This window comes from Pinus tabuliformis, chromosome 9, assembly GCF_031772625.1.
Source record: "Pinus tabuliformis cultivar Carrire ecotype Pingquan chromosome 9, CPIR1, whole genome shotgun sequence".
NCBI classification, from domain to species: domain Eukaryota; kingdom Viridiplantae; phylum Streptophyta; class Pinopsida; order Pinales; family Pinaceae; genus Pinus; species Pinus tabuliformis.
Genome location: NC_142307.1, coordinates 1,348,524,840 through 1,348,544,590, shown reverse-complemented (window position 1 = coordinate 1,348,544,590; position 19,751 = coordinate 1,348,524,840). Strand labels below are relative to the sequence as shown.

General features: G+C 38.4%; 1 protein-coding gene across 1 annotated transcript in view; it reads left to right on the top strand.

Moving 5' to 3' along the window:
* Nucleotides 1-19,751, top strand: part of LOC149153502 (ARM repeat superfamily protein) — a 368,482-nt gene that overhangs the window by 215,754 nt on the left and 132,977 nt on the right. The window contains exons 17-19 of the mRNA XM_089445673.1: nt 13,120-13,310; nt 14,931-14,988; nt 15,114-15,186. Coding sequence (XP_089301799.1) covers nt 13,120-13,310; nt 14,931-14,988; nt 15,114-15,186 — 322 coding nt within the window. The remainder of the gene's footprint in view (nt 1-13,119; nt 13,311-14,930; nt 14,989-15,113; nt 15,187-19,751) is intronic.

Below are 19,751 nucleotides of genomic sequence, written 5' to 3'. Positions count from 1 at the left end.
ATTTTATATTAATTCACATTAATATTTTAATTTCCCTAAGTTTAGACTCTTAGGGACTCCATTAAAAATATTAATTATTTTAATATCTCCCAAAACTGTTTAGAGTTTGCCCAAACCCTTTCTGGGTATTGGAGGTCTCATGTGCCTTAACCTCTCCACTAAATTTTGTGGCTAAAGCACATTCGATGCTATCCCAAATCAACACTCCCTCTTAGCGAGGACTGTGCTCTAGCAATACTCCTTACTGAGTATTACTTTGATCATTTGGCATCGGTCCCGGATGCTAGGCGTGCTGGCCATCATCTGTACCGCTGCATCTCATGCTGCCACTGCTGCATCTGCATCTGTTTGGAGAGCAGAGATTGACAGGATCAGTCATAGCAGCAGAATTCGAAATTGGAGGAGGGCCAAGATGTAAAGGATCAATTTTTGACGGTTGGAACCGAGGGAAACCCTTTCTGGGTTTTGGGCAAGGATCACACTCCTATTTTTATAGAATTTTTTGGGCAGATCTAAGGGGTCAAACAAGGGTCTCAACTTAGCTAGCAGTTAGAGGAGCTAAGGGGAATTTGGGCCAAAATTTCGAGGTTATCATTTGACCAATTCCTTCGTGGGTTATTATGGGTTTCTTGCGTAGAGGTTGGGATTAATTTCCCAGAATTTTTTGAGCAACAGGGAAGACTCTACCAACAAATCATATTAGGTAGCAACACTTTTCTAGGCAGTGATGTTTGAGACCCGTCCGACAGGTTTTACATAGCGTATCGACGACAGGTGTGATTGTTGCTTGAAATGTGCAGCGGAAAGGTCCAATCGACCGACGACCAACGCAGATCTAGTGACTGCGGTTGGATGGAAACTCGTGCTGTCAACGGACAATCGAAGTGGGCAGAGGTGAAATAATTGCACGGATGGGGGTCGGGGTGGGTAGAGGGAGGCTGGAGCAGAAACAGTGGACACGAAGGGCACAGGGAAAATGACAGTGAGCAGCAATGGATTGGACTGAAATTTAATGCCGATGTCAAACATTTTTTGTCAATGACTGGGATTGGCGGCTACTGCAAACTTGTGTGCATCGAATTGTGTGGGTCGTACTACGTTTGCTTTGACGGGGTCGTTTGGCTGGTTCGCTATGTGCGCTGATTTGTTTTTTTGTATTATTTATTTATTAGGTTTTTATTATGTATTTTTTTTAATATATTTGAATTAAAAGAAAATGGCCAAGGGCCTTTGACGAATTAGGGACGGAGAAACTCCAAGGTTGTGTAGTGAAGTACTTCCATCTTGACAGCAACAATGTTGACGGGAGGTTGATGGCCAAAAGCCTAGTGATCAACCAATGTGGCTCTGATACCAAATGAAGCGAACAAAATTTGTACTTCCTGTTAAATACTCCAGAAGACTTGGAATATGAAAATATCCATTGAGGATACAAATATTATTATATATAAAATGTATGAAGAATGATGATACAATGAGAATGAGGGTCCCTGTATATATAGCTAGGTAAGTACTTTTGCATGAACAAGCATGTCTGTAGAGACATGTCTCTTTGTTTAACTAATTATTATTTAATTACATGTTATTATGATTATTATTTATTATCTATTTTTATTATTTTTACATAAATTATGTTCATAACAATCTTATAGAGGGGTGCTCTACAAGAAAAGCACTAGACTAATTCACAACAATGAGGCATGGCCCACTGTCACCACAACACACTACCCCCTGCTCTTTATGGACTTTCACCGATGGGAGGCTTGCCAATAAATAGGTCATCTATGAGAAATATTCTAGGCTTAAAGGTTTAAGTCGACACTAGAGGCTAGTAAAGGATGGATCCTCTTAAGTACAAGGCTCAATCAAGAGAAAGAGGACAATTTGCATCCTCTAGAAAGGTCCAATTAGGGCACACTAGACCTAGGGCTTGAGAAATAACATGCAAAATGGATTACCCTAAGGTCAATATGCTAAGAAAAGGTGTCCCACAATGAGTATTAGCAATCCAATTGCCTATGAAACCTTAAAAATGTCCTCAACTTGAAGCTTAGCAAAACTAGGGTTTTCCTAGGGAAAATTGGCTAGGGCAAGAGAATTAAGGCCTAAAATGGATAGATTAAAGACTAAAGGAGGTTGATTTTGAGGCAAACAAGTCTTCTCTTGGTTTTTAATCCTTCCAAGTTCCAACCCCCTAAATCCTCTCTCTGAGCCAATTTTCTCTACGCTGTAGTTAGGTCACTTATCCTTAAGAGGGATGAAAATAGGAGAAAGAAAGAGAGAAAATTCAATTTTATGGATAAGATAAGATTTGATCACTAATTTGACAAGGCCAGTGCCTAGTCCTTGGGTTGATGGAGTCTATGGGTGTGATAGATTAGACAAATCTTGCAAAGGAGTCTTGATGTTTTGATGCCCAAGCACAAAACGATAACTATTATCTTTTTGAGGGATTAGTATTCACTTGGGACAGGTAATACACAAGTTCACCAAGGGGATTGCCATTCACAATTGATTCATGAATAATGTGTACAATGATGACATCTAGATTCTATACAATTAATCTTCATTAGCAAAGGCACAATAGAAAAACCCTAGATTATCAATTCATTCCATACATTAGACAACAAGATAATTTTTTTATCAAATTCAAGGCTCACTTACAACACAAAATGCATGAACAATCCTTTCATTGATCCAAGATAACGTCTCCAATGCCAAGACAATAACACTCCAATACACAATGTGCTCCATAGATCACGTCTCTCTAAGATACAAGAGGGCTGAAAATCTCCAAGGAGGGCCGAAATAGTCACAAGTGATGATGAATAGAAATGAATGAGCCTCTACTCTATTTATATTAGGTGTAGGACACAATATTAGCCAAATGACACCCCTAAAACCATTTTAATCACGAAATTGCTTGGTTTACAAGCCAACCCACTAGCTTCAATCATAAACTCACTAATAAGCCCACACGTGTGACCCACTAGCTCTCTAGGGTTGACGTTATGCATAAAATAAGCTCCAAAAGTCATGTCCAAGTGCTGTGAGGTGTCCAAGATAGAAGCATGTAAAATCGAGATTTGAGGGTTGGCCCTCAAATTCACCTCAATGGCTCTCCTTGGTCCCAAGGTCAAGCTAGGGCAACAAAAAGTGGTCTCATTGGGTCTCCAAATGCTCAAAGTGTCCTTTTCCCTAGCGTTGAGGGCTTCTCAAGTGCAACTAGCCCTCTCTAGTCGCTGAAGGGGAGGCCATCCTCATTTTGGCCCTGCATCAACTGCCATCCATCAATTGGTTCTAAGGTCGGCCTCATGGCATGTTGAGTCGAGGTGTGTCATCTCGAAGAATCGTCAAATCTAGTGCAAAGAGGTGAGACATCTTTGGGTGCAAGAGGTGCCCTGGAACATGTGTGATATGCTATTGCTACTAGGAGGCCCAAGAGTCTCAATGCTTCACTTGTTTGTGCCAATATGCTTCTCTAATGGCCTGGTTACTTGTGGAAAGGTGCCCAAGACATGAACTACTGAACCACCTGACAATCACATCACATATTCTAGTGAAAACAACCAATTGTTAGGGATAAAAATCATTATTGCATCTAAGTGAACCAAGCTTGAGTGTTAATGTCTATTTCTTCCAATGTGGAAAAAGTCGAAGTCGGGATTAAATCGGCAAGGGTCCAGAAGTTGAAAAAGTTGTTAAAGTCGGGAGTTTTTTGAAAAAGTCGGCAAAAAGTCTGCAAAATTAAAAAAATACAAAAATATTCATTTTTTAAAAAATCCCGACTTTTTCAATAAAATCCCGATTTTTTCAAAAAAAAAAAAAAATCGTTAAAGAAACTACCTCATTCACGATTTTTTGGAAAAAGTCCCGATTTAATCCCGACTTTTTCGATTTAATCCCGACTTTTTCAACTGGGAAAAAATCGACCGATTTAATCGGCCAGCCAAAAAAATCACATTTTGGGGATTTAATCTCGATTTTTTCCCGACTTTTTCCACACTGATTTCTTCATATAAGGGTCCCCTTCAAAAATAAGGGCCTTGAACTTGCTATGGTGTTTTCTTTCTAGTTAGGGGTGGCTAAAGGACAACCCTATTAGGTGTTTCTAGCCTCTATATAGAATGGACATGTTACTTCAATCCAAGTTTTCCGACTAGTGCCCCTCCTATGACCCTAAGGTCTTAGGGGAGGTCCCACTGGATTAGGGCTATAGATTAACCCCTCTACTACCTAGTAATGTGAGAGAACAAGTTTATAGTTAGGATTGGTCAATCATCTAGATTACTCCTTTATCCATATTGAAATGCCCAAAATATCAAGTAAAACCCCTCAATTGCAAAATGGTCAAAGCACTTGTTCGGTGGTAGCCCACCTTCATTGAAAGAGAAATTTCAGATGGTGAGAGGTGCATGACTAGTGTAGATGGCGGAAGCAACTGGAGTATCATCATCAATGGGCAAATGTATAGGGTTGCTGGCTGGCTGGCTATCCAAGATAGGTTTTCTCTTATGGGATTACCCATTTTGGTGGTTAATAGGTCTTATAGGTGATCTACAGGTATAACATATAAAATATCTACCTTGTCCAAAAGATTAGTGGATTTTACAAATATTAATTGATTATCGAATGCATGGCTACGTCATACTTACTCCTGATGTCAAGACTGCAAAGTAGTTGTACCAGTCAGAGACCAACCTACTTCAAGTGTTCCCTTTATAGACGAGAAGCAAAATTAATTAAATAGTGATGAGATAAAGAGACACATATGGACCACTGCTATTTGTGCCAGGATCTATAAGGCCCAATATATCCATAAGATTTGATTTATATTATCTGAAAGTAATTTGTAGAATTGTTCTTTGGGGAAAATTTTGCCACAAACCTTTGACACAAAATATCCTATTCCAAGGATCCTTCTCACCTTAATCATGATTTAAGGCACTTGATTTTGTGGTTTGATATTGATCAATTGTGTGCTTAGTAGGTCTTTTAGATATGAAAAATCTCTATCAAGTTTTCTTTGGCTTCTTCTTAGTATAGATTAGATAAGATGAGATAACTTTATTAATGTCTGACAAAGGACCACAAAAATAAGTCAATGGGACTAAAACGTACATCCAGGGACATTAAAGTACAATGTGGAAGTGCAAAAGGAACTCATAGAATGAGGCAAAAATCAGAAGACCTGAGTACATGTAAAACTGCAACTATAAATTGCAAGCTTTATTCTTCATGAATCGATGTGATGTTCCTTTTTTTGGTGTTCCTTATGGCATGGTTAGGATGGACTTTTAGGGTTGGAGGCAGACTTGTCACAAGTGCAAGTTTACGTCATTAGCGGGCCCAACAATTTTTGGAGATGCTTCATGGGGTTTTGAGGAGTTTCTATGGGATCTGATTGCATTTGCTTGGCATGTTCCATCATCTGCACAACTTGCCTTTCGTTTCGTTGCATTCCGACAACTTTCGAAAAACAGGGTTATTATTGGGCCTAACTCAATAAATTACGCTTAGGGTGGCGTTCGAGAGGAATACTGGACGGAACACCTTAGTGTAATAGCTCACTAGAACCGAAACGAGAATATCTATAGGCATAGATGGTTAGAAGTGATTTTCAGTGACCTGAGGAGCAATGTTGGCAAATTTACCCTTTTCCCACTTTAAAAAGAATATTTTAATTGAAATAAAAAAAGGGAAAAGTGCTCCATGATTTAAATAATAATAAAATAGGAGTTTCTAGAGGGGTCCATTAGATTTATAAAAAGAAGAGGAGGAGACCATTGGAGGACATTTTGGATTTGATCTTCTTGTTGTATGAGAGGTTTGAGAACCAGTTCTCTATTTTATTTGTAGCCTCAGGACAGAAACCCTCGAGTGATTGAGTGAGGTTGGGCGAGTACCCACCTTCCCTTGGTGAATTCATCCAGAATTCACAGGAGAGTTTAGTAGTACAGATCGGTTCAGTTTGGAGAGCCAACATAGCATTGGAGTAGATTCTTGAGGCAAGTTTCCTATCTCAACTATTTTGTTGTATTAACATGTAAACCCCATTTTTTATTATAATAAGTGTTGAGATTGTTCCTGCTCATTTTGTTGTTATTTTTCCATATGCTATTGGTTATATTTTTACATGGCAATGCTCTGTTAAAATAAATGGAAATTTTTATGGAGTAATTTTGGTTCAGTTAGATTTCTACAAAATATCCCGTTTGGGATATTACAATGGTATCAGAGTTGGCTTTTCCTGCCAGCCTGGAGGGTTTCAATTTCAATTGTAGATTGTTTGAGAGCTTTGCTGGAGCTAATTTACATCTCTGCCAAAGAAGCCAAATTGTTGTTGAAGGACACTTTTATGGCTTGGGTTTATAACTGCAAATATGTCACACTTATAATAATTGTTCTACAAAAACATGAACAAATTGTTGGAGGCACAATAATCATTCGACAAATTTGAATCAAATGTTATTCCAATTATCAAGGAGCACGAGTAATTAAAATTGCAAAGGCTACATTATTTATTTTAAAATGAGCCGAATTTCATTTATAGGAATTTTGGTGGGCTGTGAGCAAAATTCTTAATCAAAAGTGGTGGAACATTATTCTAAACAGGGCCAGTAAATATTATGGGAGCCAACTTCGGTTAAAGAATTACAATGTGCTGTCAAATTTATTTACCTTGAGGAGCCCAAGTACAATTGAATCAATGGGTCGAGTTCCTCTATTCCTGAAGGACAAAATTTGTAGATTGAATTCAGTTATCTCAAGGGGTGTGGTTCCTGTAACGCTGGAGATAAAATATAAGTATTTTTGCAAACTTCGAAAGCAATTTCAGGCCATTTCTATAGAATGCGAATTGTCTGAAGTGAAGACCGAATCTGTTCATCTTGGGCCACGTTTATCTTTTTTGCAAAACAAAATTAATTGGGAAAATCCTTAAGATTTTGGGACGTCATTCTATTTTGGAGGCCGAGGCTAAGCCATGAAAATTGCCCATACGCCAAGCAACTGGACTGAGAAGATCGATCCTTGAGAGGACCGAAAATAAGTGTTGAAGGGTCGCCATTGTATTTGGAGCCATGTCATGAGCGAGAGTGTATATTATCAAGCCAAAGTCGTAGGCTGCAGTTGGCGGATTGCGTCATGCACAAGGCCGTGTCAAAACATTTAAATACTTTGCATGATGACATTTCAAATGATTACGACTGGAGGCGAAATTTGTTCGAGCACATTATTTGCCACCTGATTGACCGTTGTCGAGGCTGTAAATGTGCACACTTGTTTGGGAATAAGGTGACGATTGATATTGACGGCTCGGGGGTGTTGAGCGCATTGGCTGATCAGCGTATACGGGAACAGGGGCTGAGTCACACTGTCACAATGATCAAGAGCTGTGACTGTTGGGCCAAAGCTGTTTTAAAGATGGAATTGCAAAAGTCAAGCATAGTCTCTGTGATGGAATCATAGCACAAGTACCTGTTGTAGAATGTAACTAGGTTTGGTCTTCATAATGACATATAATTATTGTAAATGATGTAATGAAGAAAATAATTTATTATTGGCTTGCTTCATGGGTTTCATGAGCAAGGGATTTTTGTTTCTAGAGTCAATGTTAGGTATGACCCTTCTTGGGCATATAAAGAATGTATCTAGGTCTACAAGTTGATTAGAAGCCCTTCACTAGACAAGAACAATCACCTCTTCTTGGTGTCAGCCTCAGAATATATACAAATGACAAGTCGGCTCACATATGGAGACACACCCCTTCAAATGGTCATGTCGGCTCAAATATAGGGGCAAACAACTATATATAGGAGCCTATACTGCTTGCATTTCCATTGAAAAATATTCGTATATCTCTGTAATTTCGGATGGCGGAAGCAGAAGATAAGTTCAGATTTCTTCTGAGGTTTTGGTAATGGAATATGGACATACAAAAGTTTGTATTATATGAGTTTTTGATGATGAATCATATAGAGAATCTCGCAGATCTCTCTAGTCTCGTACAACAGATCTCTCTTTGGTCTCGAATGGGCAGCAGGCAAGTCAAGTTCGGATCTTTGGTAACCAATCACAGTCAATTCGGATGGGGCAACGAAGGGACAATAAGGACTAATGAAAGACCAACTAAGTATCGCCTTTGGATATCATGAATTAAGGGTTTCAGTGCTGCAGTAGAAGATCATCACTTGATAGAAGCATATATATACTACATCTCTGTTCTTTGAAAGGGTCACAACTCGGTTTTATCTTGGAGACCATTTTGTTCATTGAAGAGATGATCTCAGCATGAAGAAGAATCAAGGAAGAAGGATGACTGTGTCTTGGTCTGGGAGTGGCAACATAGGTCAAGGGTGTTGGTCTTGGTATTCGTCAACTGGAATCTCCATAAGAAGAATTTGTGCGGGTTTTCCTCTCAAAGAGTGAGGGGTTTTGGCCTTGGCAGAAAGCTAACATCTTGTGTTCTTGTCTCTTTTGTTTTGGTAACTATATGATGAAGTAAGAAAACACACTCTAATAATAACAAGAGAAGATTGTGCTAATAAGAAAAAATAAAAAGTACCTCACAAATAGCTATCATCGTGAGAAGAATCTATTTAACCTAATTGCCCAAAATTCTTCAACAGTGCCAAGCATAATTTCTTTGGGCCAAGAAACTGGGCGGATCACTGGAAATAAGGGATTGTTTTGGTGGAGCATATCCCTGTATTCCATGGTTGGAGTCACTGCTTATGGCGACCCCATTGAGCATATAATTTCTGGTTGTGCGTAGAAGTGATATACTCCCTGCTACCTGTGTGTACTAATTCTGCACCAATGGTCGATATCCTTGCCAATTGGGCCGTGTACCCTTTTCACTGTTGAGTAGGAGCACCGTGGCTGCGTGGCATATTCTTGCTGGCTGTATTTGTTCTCGTTGACTTTTATTGCTCAGAAAGTGGGAACAATCACTTGGAACTGTACTGCTGGTCATTTTGCTGCATATATGCAACTGAAGAAGGTCTTGCTACCAGGTTCCTCTTTTATTCTTAGTTGTGTATCTCTTAATTTATGCTAGTGTTGTGGAGTTTCTGTCAAATCTTTGAGTTATTTCCAGTGATTAAATATAAATTATGAGTATGGTTTGGCAATCAAGATTGCTGGAATCACCCTTTTCATCTGCACAAAAGCTTTCTAGCCAGGGTTTGTAATTAAGGTCAGTGCTTGCTTGAGTTGTATACAACTATCCATTGTATAATATGATTGTCAACTGTCATGAGGGTTTGCCATGAGGTTAGAGTCTTGCAACAAAAGTTTATTATTGTGTTTGTATTGAGTTTGCTGGGGAGAGTATGTTGGCTAACTAGCATCAGTAAATTAGTGTCTTGTATGGTCAAGGGCAGAGTATAGTTGTTGAGTTATATGCCGGCAAGTTCTAGTCATTATTATTTCAAGGTCTTGTTTCTTCAACTAAAACATGGATAAAACATTCATAAACTCCCTTCATAAACTAGAAACAACAATCAACAGAACGTTGTCCGAGGAGATACTTTATATGCTACAACATAAACAACTACAGAAAGAACATGAGTTGGGACCCAAAATTTATGCACTTGGGACATATTTGAGTTTTATGGGGGTGACAACAAAAGCCCTTATCAAGCTGGAAAAACTTGCTTCCCTCATTTCTGAGGTGCATCAGTGAAATGGTGAAAGCTTAATTTAGGCTCTCAAACCAGCCATGCCTGCATTAGTACAATACAAGTATCTTCAAACTAATAGTGGAGACCTTTACGGATTTGGATAACAGTGAGGGCCCTACCTTTGGGAAGAGAGTAGAAATTTTAGCAGTGATGGCCTTGGTTAGATCATATGACCTCATGTTTGAGCTGGAGTGTGATGACTTGATCCTGCAGATGTTCCAATGCTTCTTCAGCATTAGGAAACATCATCCTGGCATAGTGTTAACACACATTCAATCCATTTTGTCCTCATGTATGGGAGGCCATGATACCATCTGCAAGAGGTTGCAGTTTAGATTGTTGGCCATTTGGAGGAGAGAACATTTGGTTTCAGCTATTTCTTACGAATTAGTTGAAATGCTGGTTGAGCAGAACATTGGTCTGTTCAGGAGACGATTGACCTAGGAGGAGTTGCGGAGGATTGGTGGTGACCAACCATGCAACAAGAATGCGCTGAGGAAGGGTCTTTGCTTCATCTGCAAGAAACCTTGGGGACCTGATCACTCGTGCTTGAGAGATGCAGAGGAGATGGCAGAGGTAGAGCAGGAGGATATTCCTTATGTCTTTCAGGATGGGACTGTTCTTTGGATGAGTCCATGGGATCATACAAGGATGTCTCTGGGGAGCATGAGCAATCATGTGGCGCTTTTGACGGCAGGCCAAATTTATATTTCGGTGTGTATGGTGAGCAGTGAGTGGATCCCATGGGAGATATTCAGGATGATGAGTCACCAGTGATGATTCAACATGAGCAACATATGGTGGAGAATGAGTCAAATGAGGAGGATGATATGCACAATATGCATGCTGAGCCTTTTGGGGAAAGCCAGTTGGAGGTTCATATTGAGCTCGTGATGGAGGAGGATGAGAAGCCACCCTTGGGTTCAATCATTGATGAGGAGCAAACAGATGTATAAGCAGCTGGCAGGGCAGTGTTATTTGTAGACACTTATCATCAGGAGGTGCTAGAGGCCGACATGATAGTTTTGCAAGAGGTTAGTTGACTGGAGGATCATGGAGTTTTCAGACAGATGAGAGAGGATCTTCTGGAGATGGCGGTGCTTCCATCTTTGAGCCTACTCACTGATGAGGTGTCGATAAGTGTAGTGGCAACCAACAGAGCTACAATGTTTCTGGGCAACAACCCTCTCTAGGAGTATGTAACAGGGCGTGTAGCACAGTTTCGCCACTTGTACCTATTGTAGGGAGAGAGGCATGTTTCCTTTGATAGATCTTGTTGATTGACCAATCAGAGCATCCGAAATTGAGCAGGGATGCATATCAACCTACTAGACTTGTTCCTTACACAGGTGTCCATGCATTGGATTGGCGAGAGATCATGAGTTGGTATCCTATTGATGGTGCGATATTATTAGTCTGGGGCATAGTAGAGCGGGGACCCTTAGACATGTCGGATACTACATGCCCCAGTTGGCAGTGGGATACCAGTCAATAACTCTTCAACATTCCATCGTAACATCAAGAGAGTGGGATTGACATTGTATTGAGTCAGGGGTTGGATTGGAGAGAGGTGGTGAGTTGGTATTCGCTTGATGGAGCAGCAACTATAGCCAGAGATAAAACACAGTCAGAGCTATGGGACTTGGATGATGATTGGCCATGGTGGCATTGGGATCCAGGTGGATCTATTAGTAGTAGGTTGAGTTAGAGATGAGCATGAGATCCAGGTATTGAGGGATCCAGTCATGTTTGAATTGCTTAGAGACATGATGTGGACCAGTTTTTCATATGGGATCCTGTTATCAGTTTGCAAATGCCTCTACAATGGATAGGTGCGGAAATCTTGGGGTGGGAGGATTTGTGGTGATCCTTTTTTGGTGTTCCTTATGGCATGCTTAGGATGGATTTTCAGGGTTGGAGGTTGACAGGTCACAGGTACAGGTTTACGTCATCAGTGGGCCCAGGGGTTTTGAGGAGTTTCTATAGGATTCAATGACATTCACTTGGCGTGTTCCATCATCTGCACAACTTGCCTTTCGGTCCATTGCATTCATACAACTTTCGAAAAACATGTTATTATTGGGCCTAACTCAATTAATTACGCCTAAGGTGGTATTCCGAGAGGAATACTTGACGGCACATCTTAGTGTAATAGTTTGTTGGAACTAGAACGAGAAGATCTACAAGATTGGATGGTTGGAAGTGATTTTCAGTGACCTGAGGAGGCATGGTGGCCAATTTACCCTTTTCCCACATTAAAAAGAATATTTTAATTGAAATAAAAAGAGGGAAAAGTGCTCCATCATTAAAATAATAATAAAATAGGAGGTTCTAGAGGGGTCCATCAAATTTATAAAAAGAAGAGGAGGTTTGAGAACCGTGTTCTCTGCTTCATTTGTAGCTCCAAGACGGAAACCCTCGGGTGATTTAATGAGCTTGGGCGAGTACCCACCTTCCCTTGGTGAATTCATCCAAAATTCACAGGAGAGTTTAGCAGTATAGATCAGTTCAGTTTGGAGGGCCAGCATAGCATTGGAGAAGATTCTTGAGGCTAGTTTGCCATTTATTTTGTTGTATCAGCATGTAAACCACAATTTCTATTATAATAAAAGCTGAGATTGTTCCTGTTCATTTTTTTGTCATTTTGCCATATGCTATTGGTTATATTTTTACATGGAAATGTTCTGTTAAAAAATGGAAATTTTTATGGAGTAATTTTGGTTCAGTTAGATTTCTGCAAAATATCCCGTTTGGGATATTACAATTGACTATGATGTCAAACATATCATGGGCATGACAAAGATTCAAATGGCCCTTTCTATGAATGAAGCTAACAAAAAACACTTTTGTTCTTGTTTTTAAAATACTTGCTCAGTAAAGGGACAGTTTATTCATGCATTGCATTTTATCTGATGCTAGGAAGTTCATGCTGAGACAATGTGATAAATTACACAGTACAGTAATTTTCAATCTTTTGTCAATCTTCTCTAAACTTTGAAGTATAGCCTCATATTGTCAATAGTCATGACAACCACAAAGTTGCTATATCCAAAACTGAGTAGATGCACCTATGAAGTAACTTACTCACATGCCTGCAACTAACTTAAATTTATGTGAAATGACTACAGAAAACATGCCCAAACATGAAACTCGTTTTAATGGCGAAATTTCTAATCTTGGACTTAAGATGTACTTTCCTAACGTATATATTTTTTTCTATTTACCCCAACCTTCATGTTAAATACATGTTTTATTTACGAGATGCACATACTAATCGTTTTGGAAATAATCTTGTCTTTCAGGGACATCAACTTTATGTGTTCAGCTGTTATTTTGTTATAGATTGCTTAAAAATAGCATTAGATGGTAATACTGAGAGTGGAAACACAATTCTTTCTACACATTATTATCATAATTGAAATCTTGCATTCAGGGCAAATGGAGATTTACTATTGAAGTGGAAGGAAGGAAGCTTGAGCGAATGTGAAGACACTAGAATCAAGGATATTCTATTTGATCGCCTTAGTCCGCTGCTTGTGCTCAAAGTACTTCCTTTGAGGGCCTTCAATGATCTCAATTCAGAGGAGCTGTACGGTGAATTTTCCACTATTACTGCAAGAGATGGTAATCTTGGATTGAAAAAATCACAAATTTTAATTGTTTCTTTATCATTAAGAAAATAATGTTATTCATAAACTTTGCTAGTGTTAATTATGTACAATTAGTTATTACTATACGTTATTTTTTTCTTCCTAAGATAGTGAAGTTAGACTAGTTGGTATACATTATGTCTTCATCTAGTAAAGTTGGAAGAGTCTTCTTGTACTACTTAATTTTTCCAAGTCATGGATTTATCATTGTTGAATTTTTGGTAGGAGAAACTCCATCTTGTTCTGTCTTTTTAAACATGCATTGGGAATGCATGGACAGCTTTGAAGCCATCAAACTGTAACAACTCTGATATTTTTGTCGGATCCCCTGATATCATGTAAAGTTTGTCTATACCAGCATTAACATTTGCGGTTGAAAACCTGTCTTTAATTATGCAGTTAATTGCTAATATATTTCTCACGGAGAGCACAATCTGACCTGCCACCAAGGATGCTACTGCCATGCTTTTAGTGTCTTTAAATTATAGATGATGGATGTTATAGGTTTCTTATGACAAAATTGAGTGTCCAGGGTGTGTGATTGTGAAGTTATCCTGGAGTTGCATATGGAACCGTAGCATAGCTCATGTCATCTCTGTCAGGGAAGAAAATTCCAGGCTCTAAGCCCTAAATCATTGGTTTTGGTCAGCACCCCACAGAATTGGCTATTTTATCACATTAATATACTTTAATTTTTCTGCTACTTGTTATGCCATGTGATGATTCGACCGAGTCCAGATGTATTGAATCTGGAAGATGGCTTAGGCACTCATTTACTAGTTATGGCTTATCTTCTATATCTTTTGTGATCTGATTGATCAGATGTGGTAACTTGAAAATATTAATAAAAGTTCTTTCAAGTTTCTACTCTAAGCTTTGTGATTAGGTTACTTTAAAGCAGTGTTGCGAACATCAAGATAACATCCCGATTTTATCTCGAAATCACGATTTTTTGGCCTAGCCGATGTTTGCTGTTTTTTAAAAATATTTTTATGGTATCTTAATTTCGTCGATGTTTGCTGTTTTTTACCGATATTTTCCCGATTTTAACGATTTTTTGGTTTTCCGGACCCTTCCCAATTTTATCCCGATGCCGATGTTCGCAACATTGCTTTAAAGTGTAATACTTTTCAGCTTTTCCTCTGTTTTGATTATCTTCAATATGATGTTATTGATATATTTCTGTTGCTTTAGGACAATGCCTCCTTCTTGAGCAAGGTTGTCCAAGTCCTTCATGTCCTTTTTCTCTTTTTCTGACAATTTTCCTTGGGGGTTACATAGTTTGTTGTGCGTTTATACATGCAATCAAAGACATTGAATCTGTGTTTATTATTATTATTATGTCTTTTATAGGTAAACTGAGGAACCATAAGATGATCTACATATTGCTCTTAGTAAATCTAAGATTTTCATTACAGAAATAAGGGAGAACAGAGGCAGCCTCAGTAATGTTTTGATGCATTACATACAACAGCTCTTTCTTAAACTTCAAACATTAATTTTCTTTTCTCCTCTTCTGGAAATAAAGAATAAAATTGCATCCCTTTACATAATGCTGTAATCTTAACATTTCTGATATGAAAAGTGTTTTCAGGAGATACAGTTGTCACTGCTGCTGACGAAAAATGCATCACTGGTCTCTTGATAAATAGGTATTGTACTAATCAATCCTTTGCATGTTTGGTTGACAGGCTACACTATATGCCTTTTGTTTTCCCTTTAATTCCATTTTATTGTAGATGTTTTGACCATTGACTTCATGATACATTTTCATCAGAATGTGTCATCTCTTTGAGTTTGAAGATGTCCGTAAGCTTGCAGCTGAGCTAACTGGTCGACTTCATCCCCAGGTAAGGATATCAATAATAATTTAATGTTAAATCACCTTCAATCATATTTGAAGTATACTGATTTAGTAATTAGATTTAGCTTGTACACAGTTGAGTTCATGGTATACTTCATAGCAATCACTTGGCCGGAAATTCTCAAAAGACATGTCGAACGGTGTACATTGGATAAACTTCATTTTTGAAACTTCAGCTTTTACTCAGCAAATATACCTTAGGTCAATGTCAGAACCTAAAGCTTAGGCCATTATGCTTTCAGGAATAAGAATACTACTGGAGAGAATAAGGCTTCTTAAATCTGACAGAAGATTTACTACACACATCCCAACTATTTGAGTGGTAGCTTAATTTTTAATATGAGTGAGGCCTGAATGGTGAGCCCCTGTACTAAAGGTTGTATTGGATATAAACCAAAGATGATATTTAAATTCTGAAATGATAAGAGGAATGAAGACTTGAAACTGAATATTTCAATATATAGCTATGCTTATATCTTTGATTGGAATGTGTACCTTCATTTATAGTTATGTTAATAATCACTAAAATATGGGCCTCTATAAGCAGGTTGATTTGCATGCCTGTTTGGTTAATTGAGGATATCGCCTTATAAATTTCTGGGCATGTATAGTTTCAATTGAAAATACATCATATTACTGGGCATTGACAATTCGCTAAATCAGATGGGATATTTAATTGAAATGCTTTTGGATGTCATTAGCAACTTAAGTTTTTGGTGGCTTGGGTCAACCATGGATGCCCAATTCATTAGAGACTAAAGAATTTTTGAATGGTTGATGACTTGTAAGTTACACCATTGTTACCATATAGAAATTTGTATTTAGATTCAAGATGATTTAGGTAAACTATGTTGGACAAGTCCAGTTTGGAAAAAATTTGGAGACACGCACATCATTAATATGAAAACACATAGCAATGTTATTTAAAATATCTTAGAGTGTGGTTGGTTGTTATTCACCAAAGGGAGAAACCACATAATATAGCTTATTTACCAAATATGTTGAGTTTTTTTGTGCTATAAACCCAATTACTTTTTAATTATATAATTGTTAAATTTGAATTTTAAAGTTAAATTAGTAGTTTTGTGGGATATGGTTTTTTGTATCATGCAAATTGTATTTAAAAGGAATTTGGTTGAATAGACTATTTGGCCAAATTTTCATAGGAAGAGCCTAATTCAGTAAAATTCTGCTAATTTGAGTTACACATTAGTTCTTAGTATATATGTGTACCCTTTTTTGCTCCAAGGAAAACTTCGTGGGATGTCCCCTCTTTTCCTCTGAAATGAACCTGATGAGATTTACAAATCTAGGAAGCAGGTAACTAATAACTTTGGAATTTTCCATGGGTTTACACTTTCCACAGGTTTAGCAATTTTGCAATTTGTTTATAAGAGTATTATTAGTGGGTCGTGACAGTTTAAATAATAACGTGGCAGTCTATAGTCGACTACAGATTAAAGGTTGATACCCACCAACAGTTCTATTTGGCTGTTACAGACTTGCAGCAGTGGCTTAAAGGTTGATACCCAGCAACAACTCTCAGTTGGCAGCAGTTACAACAGTGGCTGAAAGGTTGATACCTCATGGAATCGCTATGGCTTGATACCAGGCTGACAAGATTCCCTTGTTGGCTTTCCTTAAAACCTTATTTCATTCAGAGATTAATCCTACCTGTATAACTGACAACCTTCAACTGTCAAGTGAGGCATCAAATTGTTATTAGTGTAATTGGTTATATGCTCCATTGCTCTCTTTTGTTTTCTTGCAGTACTATCATGCCCCTGATTTCTCCATTTAATCATGCAAGCATAATATGAGCACCAACGAGAAAAACAATCAAGTGGAAAAAAACCCACAACACCATGGCTGTCCAGTAAATGGTGAAACAAGGCTAAAATCACTGTCAATCCAGGCAATCCTCCATGCCAATGACAACACATAACCAAAAAACCATATGCATCTACCATGCATCCATAAATCAACAAGGAAATCACACATGCAACCTGTTACTTGCAAAGCAATCCAGCTGTAGCTACTGATCCACATGTGTTCCCTTGCGCTTTCCTGCCTTTCTTTATTTTCTTTTCCCAAATCCAATGTATGCCAAAGTGCTCCAAGAATGCTGCAAGAATACTCTAAGGAGAATAGAAGAGAGCTCCAAGCTAAACTGACAAAAAGTTGTGAACTGATCCTTAGAAGCGTTTTTATCATTGATGCCTCTATTTTCTTCATTTCCCTTCAATTTTCGTCACATGCAAATCTGTGACCCTTCATCTCCTTTTTCTTGTATTTTCTTTTGTTTCATAAATAAAATGTCAATCAATCCTTCTTTGCCTTTCCCAATTTCCATCGCTATTAATTAATCCCCAGTGGTACACATCAATATGTTTTGCCCAACATTCAGCTTGGAATACATGTTCCATGACCTTGGCCCTATTTTATTTACAAAGGAAATCAACCAGGGGCTGTTATATCCATAATGACTAAAGTTACTCTTCTTAAATTCGCATATGTTACTCTCTCTCTTGGCATGCAAGTTACTTCTTGTTTATGGCATGTATTCGTTGCTCCTCCTATATATATGTGCCTCATTCTTTCTCCACTTACTATTTGTGCATTGCGAAAGAGGAATTCGAACTTGAGAAAGAGTTGGAGAGAGTTGAAAAAGATTATGAAAGAAAGACTTGGAGAGTGAGAACAAAACTTGGTGAGCCAAGGTTGATTCAGTGCTTCAGTGTTGATTTAATTGAAGGGCAAGTTGATTCAGTGTGTGCATCCACTGCTGCTACCAGTAATCTTCAGCTACAACTTGTTTAGATTTGGGTGAACTTACTCATTCTTTTAATCTCTCATTGTACTCTGTATCTTTGCTGAACAATTGAATTTTAATAGAAGAACAATCTGGTTGGGTTTTCCCCTTGTGGGTTTTGCCCTGGTCATTGGACCTGAATTCTATGTGTTTCATTATATTCTTGGCTGCCTTCTACTGTACATTTGATTTATGTTCCATCTACAATTGCTTATCTAATATTGCAACGTAAGGAAGTTTTGTAATAAGTGATTGTTCCAGCATAGAAAATCAGAATTTCAACATCTGCCAAGTGTGATGTTGCTGCATGCACAAGGTTTCTGTTCATTTCTTCTAGTTATTATGATTCCATGTCTTGTATCCTAGCTTAGAGCAGTGTTGATGATTTTGACTTGTTTCTGAAGTGTGCTGCAAAATAATATGAAACATTATTATTTGTATCTGAATAAGTCTTACCTTCTTGCCTCGTCCAACCATGGGGCCCATAGTTATGCTTAGACAAAGGTGTCTTAGCCTAGGCCACTAGGTACTGCCAAGTATCGAAGTAGGTGGCCTGGTGGTGTAATCATACCAACTACATACATATATTTTTCCATAATTTCCCTTACAACTCCATTTCATTCCTACACGTTTATATTCCCCAACTTATGACTTATCAAATGTCACCAAAAGGAGTCCAACTGAAGAATTCATGAAAGAATAAAATCATGTGAACCTTAGTCAAATTAAGCCAAAAATAAAAAGTTGAGAGGTGAAAAGCATAGAAAAGGAATTAAAAGAAGCCCCGCTACTTCAATAGAAGGCTCAACTATTGAAGTCTTAGTGTTGAATTCCCATGTAAAAAAAATGATTAAGAAATTAAAGAAAAGTATCAAAAAGGGGGAGAGAAAGGTGCCAAAGTAAAAGAAAATGAGTAAAACTGGCTGCATCTCAAAAGTTCACGACAATAAATGAACACTCCTAGCCAAAAAACACTATTTAGAGTCCTAGGGTTGTGGGGGAGCGCGCCTGCCCCCCTCACACCGACTTTCGAAGCGAGCTTTGGTTGGAAGCACTTAGGTAGTGCAATCGCAAATCGCTTCCTTTTTGGGAGTGTGCTCTTGCAAAAGAAATGTGCTCCTTAGTTTTCGTGGAGTGACTGTGGGAGCGATCGGGGAACAATTGTTGCCGTATTGCTCCCTGTTGAGCGGTTTTAATGACGGGGAGCAATACCAAAGTGATTGCTCTTCATCACTCCTAGAGCGATTGCTCTTCATCACTCCTAGAGCGATGAGCAATACTGGAGCAATCACTCCTCGATTGTTCTTGCCCAAAAAATTCTTGCTCCCACCGAAAGACTCCCACGTGCGTCTAGGAGGGGGGATTTTTTTTTGTTGTGGGAAATGGGAAAGACTAAAAAGAATAAATGGCTGCCTCCCCTTCCACATAACATCATTTCATGGGTGTGAGAGAGATTGAGAGGGTTTGAGCTTGAGGAGATTTTGGGAGATTGAAGGGAGATCGTGGGAGCTTGCAAGGGAGATTGAAGGCTTCCATTACTGAGAGCTTGGGAGATTGAAGGTTTCCACCACTATTCGAGAGAAAAAGAGGTAGGTTCTAATCCCATTTTTTATTTTTTATTTTTCCATGTAACATTTGTTTATTTATATGTTGAATGAATCTAGTGTCTAGATGTTCTTCTCTTATTCCTACTCTTTCCCATTCCTCCCTTATTTTATTGTAAGCAATAGACTCAAGCT